Below are 10,696 nucleotides of genomic sequence, written 5' to 3' on the forward strand. Positions count from 1 at the left end.
CACACTATTTAAGGCAATTTAAGAAGCAGTATTTTGGAGCATCTGCTATGTACAAAGTTCTGTGCTAAATACATAGAGATGCATAAGACATGCCCCTGCCTTCTGACAGTCTAGTAGATGGAAGAAACCCATACACAAACAGCGTCATTACAAAGTGGAATGTGCTAAGTGCTAAGAGCCTCCAAAGATAAGGCAGATTACGTGGCAGCCCACTGAATGGGCTATTTCTGGCAACCTTTTATTCAGGCGGCATAGTTTAAAGGTTATTTTTCTGAACACATTCCTGTTTGGATTTGATTTGAAAAGATAGTACAGCAATGTTTTCAAACCAAAAATTTATATGCATCCATTCCTCCACAAATGTATTAAATTACCAGTATTAATGTACTTAATACAGTGACATTCGGGAGTCAACAATTTGTGTAATGTCCTCTCTGGATTATTTTCTTACCATGTCATTAAGTTTATAAACAACCAAAGCCAGGAAGTTTCAAACACAAGTGTATGTTCCATCCTCAATTTCTAATTGCTAGAAAATAGATGCTCTCTGGGCAAAAACAGACGATCTTAAATTTTCTGTCAGGATGCATTTTAAGCTCTAATATCTCATGTCGTGGTGCCCTTTCAGAATTACATAAACTAGCCCAGCAGTAGAGAAAGTGACTGGTGGCCTTGCTTCCTTTGACCCTAAGCATGTGTCTTTTCCCTTCCATCCTTTTGCTGGAAAGAAAGGTTCTAATCAGCTTATAAATGTGGCATGGTCCCAGTGAGAACCTGAGAAGATTGTTTTGAAAATGGAAATGTACTCTACAAGTTAAAAGGGAGTCAGAGCACATGATCACTCATGTTTGGGGCCCTGCTTTACGTTAGTGGCCTGTTTAATTGGGCAGCTATGTATGCCAAGCACCACACCAGACCGGACAGGAAGCAAGCTGTTTTTTAGCCAGGAATAAAACCCCCAGTCCTGATTCAGACAAACCCGTGGTATCCTCAGTCATCCTCAGGATTGCCTTGATGTTTCTCAAGTCAAAATGAGTCAATATGTACTTCATGCAGCACCTTTGTGTTGCAGGAAGTAAACCAGCGGGGCGACTTGCACAGAGCTGCCGCTGTGGGAGGGGATTCCAGGCCCTGCGGAACGTGGTTGGACCGAGGCCTGGAGGACATGGGGTCCTCAGTAGGAAACCATGCAGGGTCTCAGGAGCAGTGACAGGACGAGCACTGATTGTTGTAACTTGTGCCAAGGCAAGAGCTTGGTCCCAAAGAATCAAGGTGTGAACCCTGCCCTGGGGAAGTCTCAGAGAATGAGGCCGAAGTGGGATTTTTTTGACTTGTGACCGGGGCCATCAGTCACCAGCATCAGGATCCTTAAAGTTCTCCAGCCAGGAACAGGATTAGCCCCAGAGTCTGGAGCTGAGCCGAACATAGAGGTGGGGCCAGATTGACAGAGTCAGAAATCTGACAGCCGCGTTTTGAGGTGGTTACTAACCAAGCACTGTTTTCCTCTAAAGCACACCTAAGAATTCTCCGGGGTGAAGGGAGTAGAACTGTATACGTGGCATCTCCCTCTTTCCATGAGTCCATTGCTCAGGTCTCATATGCAGAGAATGGGATTTGTGTCTGTGTGTGTGAGGAAGATCAGCCATGAGCTAACGTCTGTGCTAATCTTCCTCTATTTTGTATGTGGGTTGCCTGCCACAGCATGGCTTGATGAGCGGTGTCTAGGTCCACACCCAGGATCCAAGCCTGCAAACCCCAGGCCGCTAAAGTGGAGTGCACGAACTTAACCACTATGCCATTGAGCCAGCCCTGAGAATGGGACTTTTTTTTTTGAGGAAGATTAACCCTGAGCTAACTGCTGCCAATCCTCCTCTTTTTGCTGAGGAAGACTGGCCCTGAGCTAACATCCATGCCCATCTTCCTCTACTTTATATGTGGGATGCCTACCACAGCATGGTGTGCCAAGCAGTGCCATGTCTGCACCCGGGATCCAAACCGGCGAACCCCGGGCCATCGAAGCGAAACATGCAAACTTAACTGCTGCGCCACCGGGTCGGCCCCTGAGAATGGGATTTTTATAGTCAGATGTTCATTTAAGTAAAATGCAGTCAAGGGCTTATGTTGATAGCCCCATGAATGCCTTGCTCATTCTTAACATTCAGAGGCTTTCTGCTTAAATCCCTGCCCCAGTTTTACTGAGGGCCACTGCTGGCAAGTGGCCAGTCAGCCTTTTCGAAAGCAGAGCATCCTGGAGGATGGGAAGCTGCCTCTAAAAGGAAGGCAGGGACTAGGTTAGTTGTCCAGGCTGCAGGAGCCACAGGCTCATCATCTTCAGGCCCATCTTGCTGTGTGATCCTAGAGGAAGAAGTGTGAGCGTGCTTGTTTCTGTTGCGTTCATGTTGTTGCCCCGGACTTCCTCTGTTCCAGGTGAAGATTCACGCAGGCCCCAAGTTCGCCTCCTATTTGACCTTCAGCCCCTCCGAAGTGAAGTCCCTCCGAACTGAGTATGGGGACCTGGAATTGTGCATTGAAGTGGTGGACAACGTCCAGGAGGCCATCGACCACATCCACAAGTACGGCAGCTCCCACACAGATGTCATCGTCACAGAGAATGGTCAGTGTCCAGATGCTTCAAGCATATGGTGTCTGCTTTTTCTGCTTTGATCTCCAAGGTGGTCCTGCTCCTCTCAGCCCCTCTTGGCCTGCAGGAAAACATAATCCAAATAGACTAAAGAAAGCCTGGTCTTGGTTGCATTTGATGATTTGCCGAGTGCTTTCACATCCCTTCCCTCATTATATTGTCACAGCGGGCCATGTGGGAGCAGGCGGGGAAGAGATGTTTAGCTCCACTCAAAGATGACTCGCTCTGTCTCAGAGGTTTTATCATTTCATCGTTAAAATAATATTTCCAGTTGTTGGAATAAATCCATTTTACAACTGAGGAAACCAAGGCCCAGAACCATCTTGTTAAGGGCAGAACCAGCTCTCCACATTCCTTCATCCTGCAGATATGTATTGAGAGAGACACCTCGGTATCAGGCACTGGAGGCCCGGTGGTGAAGGAAGCCCATGTGGCCCCCTCAGGGAATTTACAGTCAGTTTATCGGGGAATCAGAACACCACCAATAGTAATAGCTAACATTTACTGAATACTCACCACGTGCTAGGCTCTGGGATGAGTGCTCTATGGATGTCAACTCATTTTATCTTCTCCACAACCCTGTGGACTGGGTAATATTGTCACTTCCCATCTTACTCAGGCTCAGAGAGATCACCCAGCTAGTGGGTGTGGAGTTGGAGTTCAGACTGAGGCCTATAAACAAATAGGCTCTGAGTTTACTCCAGAGCCTATAAACAGATAGTGTAGACAAGCCATTGCAGCATTGAGGGTGTGTCTCCAGTAGGAGATCTGGATTCCAAAGCGGTCTTTCCCAGACAAGTACTCTTCCCACAACAGTGACTGATGAAGTGGGTTTGCCACCTTCTTCAGATTTCTCGCAGGTCTGCGTGTTCAATATGTGGGGCAACTCCTTGGGGCCTGGGCCCTGCCCCAGTCAGCCACCAGTGACTGGCTGGAAGCAGGGATGTTCTCCGTGTGTCATCCTAACTTGATTTCTTCTCTCACTTCATGCTGCAGAGAAAACAGCAGAGTTCTTCCTCCAGCACGTGGATAGCGCCTGCGTGTTCTGGAACGCCAGCACTCGCTTCTCTGATGGCTACCGCTTCGGACTAGGTAAGAAAGACTCTGGACAGGGGAAAAAGGAGTCCCTTGTGTACCACTGTGTGGTCCAAGGAGTGTGGTGAGGGTGGTTTTAATCTTAATCTCTCCATAATCCATGCTTGATCAAGATAATAGAGACAGAATTGTGGGAGGGTGGGTTTATGAGCGAGGACAATAATAGCTTCCGTGAGTTGCTGGAAGTCCTATGCTGTAGGCATGTCACGTGTTAAGAAGGTAGGTACTGGTATTTCGTTTTTCACAGATAGGGAAACTGAGATTCAAAGAAGTGAAGTAACTTGCCCAAAGTCACACAGCTGGCATTCAGGCCCAAACTTGTGCAAGTCCAAAGCCCAGATCACTCCCACCTCAGTTTGGGCAGACCACAGCGTGTCTTCATGCACAGGTTGTGACAGGTGTACATGCCGAGGTCCCTCGAGAGCACTGCCCTTGCAGACTGACTTCTTCAGAGAGACACAGCCAGGTTGCCTCAGAGCTAGGAATTCCCCATGAGAACAGGACAAAAGAAGGTGTTAGTACTGATGCTGGGCTTAAGTGTCAGCATCAGAAACAAACAGGTAAGCCCGGAAGTGCAAGATTTACCTGTAAAGCAGACTGAAATAAAAAGCTTCAGAAAGATACCCTTCTCTCCCCTTGTGAGGGGTTTCTCAGTCTTTGGTTTTCCAGGGTACCACTCTGCAGAGCTCCGATAAGGCATTTATGACACATCGGAGAATTATTTCAACCACTTAAAACATTTTAATCCCTCTGAACTTTTGACTAGATGATCTGCCTGGAGAAATAGTTCTCACTGAATTGTTAAAGGTTATTAAAGGGAATTTTACCCGGTTATTCTTAGTCATTAGGCTCTTTTTTCTCAGTTCCCTGCTCCTCTGATGTTGGGGTTTTGATTTAATTATCGCATTGCTTGCACAGATCTCTGTATTCCATGTTCTTGAAGAAGAAATAGCAGCGTGCTTTTAAGGGCTGAGGTGCCAGCTTTCAAGTGAAAGTCCAAGAATGGGGGAGAGCGGAAGACCCCTCCGCTGTCTTTCCATCACCAGCTCAGAGCAAAAGCTCCAACTCTAATTGAGTTAAATTCCTGGGAAATGCGTTGATAGCAGTGACAGATAATGCACGTTGAGCGTTCACTACATCCCCAGCGCTGTGCTAAGTGCATCACAGCCATTATCTCACTGAGTGCTTCAAAATGGATTCCATATTTTCTGCATTTTCCAGAGGAAACAGTGGGAGTGTGAGGAAGGGTTAGGTAATGTGCCCTGAGTCCTGTGGTCTCTTCACTGCTCAACCAGGCTTGCCCCAGGGGTCTCCCTCCTCATGCCAACTCTACCCTGGGCACATCCCCGCTCAGGCCTTTGCCCTCCACTTCTCTCTGCCTGCAGCCCCTCTCCGCCTGCTGTGCCCCTGGCTGGCTCCTTCGCCTTGTTCAGGTTGCAGCGGAAAGTTACCTCCCCAGGAAGGCTCTCTCTGGCTACCCTCTTGAGTGTGTCCCCACCCGACCCACGCAGTCTGTCCCAGCTCCCTCCACTGCACTCAGTCACCATGTGAAGTTATGTGCTAAACTGTTCTTCAGCCCCTTGCCCACACGAAAACAGGACCTTGTATCAATTATTCACCCTTATCCCTAGGGCTCACCCAGCACAGTGCCTGTACATAGTACATGCTCAGTAAAGTTGTGGTGAACCAGGGAGGCCTGCCTGTCCTGTGTGCAGTGCAGAACCTGGGGCCAGACCCAGGAAGACCCCTGATGTCCCGGCAAACATGGTCCCGAAGCCTGGAGCAAGAGGGAAAAGACATGAATAGCACCCCTCCATGTACTCAGCAACTGTCTAATGAGTACCTGTGTGCTAAGAATTCTGAGGGACACTAAGAACTTGTCCCTTACATTCTAGGATTTAAAGAATATTTGGGGAGATAAGACCTCTATACTAATTATTGTTGTATACCTCAGAAGATGCCCAAATGTTGAATTATGATAGACAATCCAGATACTAAACAGATAGCAGAGACAGCACCTCTGGTATTAGCAAAATGCATTGGGGATGAAGTACAAAAGAGAGGCCCACACATTGTGTTTGCAGAAGAAGGGGGCTTTTCATGATGTCTAGTGACCAGAGAACAGGTTTACAGAGACAGTGGAACTCTGGCTGGCCTGGGGAGGAGGGGTCAAGAGTGGGCAGGGAGACAGGGTGCCACATAAGAAGAAGGAAGAGACGTGGGTCTGGAGGGCGGACAGGAAGCGGAGGCTAGGGAAAGCCACGTCCTCATCCATGCTTTTTCGCAGGAGCTGAAGTGGGCATCAGTACATCACGAATCCACGCCCGGGGACCAGTAGGACTGGAGGGACTCCTTACCACCAAGTGGCTGCTGCGAGGGCAAGACCACGTGGTCTCAGATTTCTCAGAGCATGGAAGTTTAAAATATCTTCACGAGACCCTCCCTGTTCCTCAGAGAAACACCAACTGAAAGCGTTCAGAGAAGAGCCGGAGTGTACCGAGAGGTCTTCACAGTTCACCTTGTCTTAGGAATCTCAGGGGATGAGCCAGGTCTTGTCTCCCACTTGCTGGAAGGGTCTGCCTGTTGGGAAGCTCACCTAGATGCTTCTGGGCTCAGTTTGGTAACATCAGTCTCAGCTAATGCGTGTTCCAGGTCACTCTTCTCTCTCTCTTTTTTTTAAGCTAGAAAATAATTGCTATGGATAGGGACTTTGCTTAATTGCTGCAGCTTTGGACTTTGCTTCACCCAGTCCAGTTCCTTGCAGTGACAGAAACAGAAAGATGCAGTTCGCCCACATAAAAGGCAATGGAAAAATTGTGGCTGCTTTTTACCTTTTATCGCCTCAATGAGGTAAAGTCTCCCTTGGCATTTGGTTGGTACTGGAGCCACTCATACCTAATAAGTCCTTCTGCTTTTCATTTCTTTCACACTCATAGTCATCCTCGAAAAGGAGAGATGTGAGATTGTAGAAAAAAGGGGCAGCTCTTCTTTCTGGCATTCTTATTTGAAACAATCACAAAAATGAACTGAATCATTTTCACTGGGAAGATTGACCTTTTGTATTTATTTGCTGAGTAAATGTAAATAAGCATTCCAGATGCTTGCAGCGTCCCCAGATGCAGGAGAGTCGGCATTACCCTTGCTGCAGCTGCAACCTGGAGCTGCAGGCAGGAGGTGTGAGTCTCAGGATGAAGTATGTGCTGCAGCAATTACGCTTGAGACTTTTATATAAATTATTTTGTCATCCTATCCTTTCTCTCCAAAACGAAAATTAGAGGATTATTTTAGTACTTTGGATTCTTCCCCCCTTTTTGAGAAATAAAGTTCTTATGAAAAGCCCTTGTGCACGAGTAAAATTTTCTCCTCCTTTGTCGTTACCCTCTTCCTCTTCCCTCCCTTGTGGCTCTCACCCCCAACTGTTACACATCGTCTCTTCTCTGGAAGTTGGTGGGGCGACGCCCAGCCATCTGCCTCAACAGCGTCAGTGGAAGCAGTTCAGGCAGGCCCCAGGCATGGACTCATCCTCAGGGAGGTGTTGGGAGAGAGGAGAGGAAAACAGGAGATTAAGCCCCAGGAGCTGAAGGACCGAAAGCCTGGTGATGGTCTGAAGTCAGGCTGTGTACACCGCCAGCGTGCTGCCATTGTGCCAGGTCCACACAGCGTCCACCCAGACGCCAGTAGCCCCGGCTGACATCCTTAGTTCACTCTGGAAGATCCTCCCTGCCAGTCCCATTGCAGAGACAGGATGCCTGTTTCACTGACAGCTCTACCGCCCCAACCCCGCCATCTAGCTCCTGTTCTTAGGGTCCCTGGTGCCCGACAGTCTGCAGTGAAAGATTTCGTGTCTCGTGGGGCTCCTCTGAAAGAAATAAGCCCTCACTTGCATGCCTCTTATCTTCTGAGGATGTTTTATGAGCACAAGAATTGTGTCGGGTGAAACAAGTTCCCAGGCTGGCTCCAAACTCTCCTTCTCATCCAGACCCTTACATGGTCTGGCCAGTTACCCTCTTGCCTGCCCTCTGGATGGGGGATTCTGGCAGAGCTTGCCTGAAAAGGCAGTAAACAAAGTCCTGCCTGAAACTGTGTGGCAAATACCACAATCAGCTCCCAACCAGACAACAAGTGCCCCTGGAGTCTAAAATAGAAAGCGACTCCGGAAGGCCGGGGCCCTTGGGGAAGACGCCACTGAGCAGGCAGGCCTGGATCTGGGCCCTGAGAAAGACGAGTCGTAGGAGTAGGGAGCAGGCAGAGCATTCAGGCAGGGCACTGGTGCGAGTGAAAGTCCAGAGGGGGATGAAACTCAAGTTGGAGAGCAGTGAATATGCCAGTTTGGGGCAGAAGTGCATGTGGGTAAACAGAAGGTATTACATCCCAAACAGCTGACATCGGTATAATCTTGACGGAGCCAACCCTTCTTAGGGCATGGAATGGGGGTGGGGTTTGGTCTGGAATACACAGGTAAAGCTCAGTTATCCAACCAGGCCATTTCCCCTCTGCAGCAACCTCAGCCTTAGTCCATTTCTGTAGAAACCGTGGGCCATCAGCATTCTCCCTTTGCCACCCAAAGTGAAGAGATTCCCTAAAAGAGGGCCAGGAGGCAGCCATAGCCTCACAAGGACCGCCCCCCAGGTGAGCTTCTAGGACTTCCTGCCTTGTCCAGGCTAAGGGAAGGGGGCTTTTTCTTCTGAAATCCCTCCTGTGGTCCAGCCCTACTACTTCCTTTCCTGGCTTGACAGCTCATGCCACTGAACCAACCGATTCGGAAGCTGCCCCTCCCAACAAAGAGGAATAAGAGCGCTCCTGGGAGACGTAAAATAACATAGGTTCTTATTTGTCAAGCCAAGTTTACTTGGGTTTAGGTTTTCTGTTACTTACAGCCAAAAGTCTCTCAACAATACAGTATATACGTACATGATGGGGGCGTTTACAAAATTATTCCTATAGGAAGAAAGGTGGGCAGCCAAGGACTAGATTATCATAGGTGTTGTCTGCTCTATATCCCGTGTCTTAGAGAACCCTCTCTCCCCCATTTTGTGGTGATCTTGCTCAGTCTCTGGTTCAGGGGAGGGATGCTGACCTCCCCCTGCGTCGCTGTTTTTAGTGGTAGTCACGTGACTTGGGCCTGACCACTCTGAGTCCTCTGCTGCCCTGCTGACAGTGCTCGCTTCAGGACTGGGCATAGGATTGAAACTTGGCCAAACAGCGTCCTGGTACAAGTGAATTTTTGCTGCAGTTATTAGGAAAAACAAACTCTCCTCCTCTGGGGTTATAAACTCCACGTCTCAAGGAGGTCTAAAGCTGATAGTATCCATCCTTCCTGCCACGTAGAGAGACCTGTGTGAGAAGCATCCAACACAGAGGAAAGGGAGCCAGGGCATATAGACTTTGCCCACCTGGTTTCATCCATGCCTGACTTCCACCACTGGACTCAATTCAATAATTCCCCCTTTTTTGCTTAAGCTGGTTTGAGTTGGGTTTCTATCTCTTTCATCTCAGATGACTCTGGATAATATACCTGGGTTCAAATTGCTACCGTTTGTTAAACGAGTGACTTTGGGCAAGTTACTTAAGTTCTGTGAGCCTCCGTTTCCTGGTGGGAATATTGACATCTCCGTCATAGGTGGTAAAGTAAATACTCGGCACGACAGGGGCACCTAGCAAGCCCTCCATAAGCAGGAGATGGTCACTTGCTGTGGTTTTCAGGTGCCCAGCTGTGCGCTTAGCTTTGCACTCCACAAGAAACTACAAGTTTCTTCCGTTACTCTTGAGGCAGTATTCACGAGCCAGATTTTCCCATCCCAGCATCGTCTGGTCACCAGAATCCCAGCCTTGCCCTCCACACGAGCAGGAGGAGCAGAGCACTGGACTCTGATCAGACATTTAAGCACCTGGAGTGGGTGGGCAGCTGCTACTGAGAAGGGCATGAGCAGTAGGGACCCTATCTTGGGTCTGGGGAAGAGAAGTGAACCCAGGTGACGTCATCTTCTGTTTGAAAGAAGATAGGTGATCCCGTTTCGGCTGAGGGGAGCAGGGCTTCTGTATGCAGGCGGCGGGAACAAAGCAAGAGCCATTGGTTTCCAGATACTTAGACGTGAGCGCTGCGGTACAGTATAAAATACGTGCAGTGTGTGTGCCCTTCTGAATTAAACATTCATTTGTAAATCTCTGGGCAAACACAAAGATTCTGCATATTTAGATGAATCCTCTGGAAATCTTGCCTGGCTAAGGCTTTCTATCTGCTAATCAAGGCTCTTTTTTGATTCAAGGGCAGGTGTTGTTGATGTCATTACTACTCGCATCTGTCTCTCAAATCTACATGGGACAAAATATTTCTGGGAGTATTTTGTGCCCTGTATGGATAGTGTCCACGAAGCAGCAACTGTGAGAATGTTTTCAGGTTCAAGTAACAGATACCCCAGGTCAAACTAGTTTTACAGAAGGAAAAGGTATTTAGTTGCTTACATAACTGAGGAAGTCCAGAGGCGTAGTTCAGGCATGATTTCATCAGGGCTTGGCTCTTTTTCTCTGTAGATCTCTGTAAATCAGTGGTTTTCAAACTTTAACATCTCAGAATCACCTGCAGGTTGTTAAAACAGATTGCTGATTCAGTAGATCTGGGATAGGGGCTAAGAATTTGCATTTCTAATAAGTTTCCAGCTGCTGTTGCTGCTGTTGGCCACCAATCCAGTAACCACACTTTGAGAACCACAGCTCGAGATACCTGCCAACCCGTCCACTATTGTGGGTTGGGTGATGGAGTGGGGTCAGAAAACTACGTTTCCTCCCACCACTGTCCAGTGAAAGTCCTAAGCTTTACTCTTACTAAATTGGCCTGAATCAATCACTAAATGTAGAAATTGAGTTGTCTGTCACAGGAAATCCAAACAACTAGAGCTAGAACGTGATAGGGGTTCAGTTTTGTCTCGTGTAAAAAGAGGTCTGGAGGTAGGCATCTCAGGG

At 48.2% G+C, this 10,696-nt stretch overlaps 1 protein-coding gene across 2 annotated transcripts in view; it reads left to right on the top strand.

The window, feature by feature from the left end:
- The window catches only part of ALDH18A1 (aldehyde dehydrogenase 18 family member A1), a 44,340-nt gene extending 37,268 nt beyond the window's left edge, over positions 1 to 7,072 (top strand). For both annotated transcript variants that reach the window (XM_005602357.4, XM_001501872.7), the window contains exons 16-18: positions 2,428 to 2,614; positions 3,638 to 3,733; positions 6,024 to 7,072. In XM_005602357.4, the coding sequence (XP_005602414.1) occupies positions 2,428 to 2,614; positions 3,638 to 3,733; positions 6,024 to 6,205 (465 nt within the window). In that variant the 3' untranslated portion in view covers positions 6,206 to 7,072. The remainder of the gene's footprint in view (positions 1 to 2,427; positions 2,615 to 3,637; positions 3,734 to 6,023) is intronic.
- Positions 7,073 to 10,696: the final 3,624 nt, after the last annotated feature.

This window comes from Equus caballus, chromosome 1, assembly GCF_041296265.1.
Source record: "Equus caballus isolate H_3958 breed thoroughbred chromosome 1, TB-T2T, whole genome shotgun sequence".
Classification (NCBI taxonomy): domain Eukaryota; kingdom Metazoa; phylum Chordata; class Mammalia; order Perissodactyla; family Equidae; genus Equus; species Equus caballus.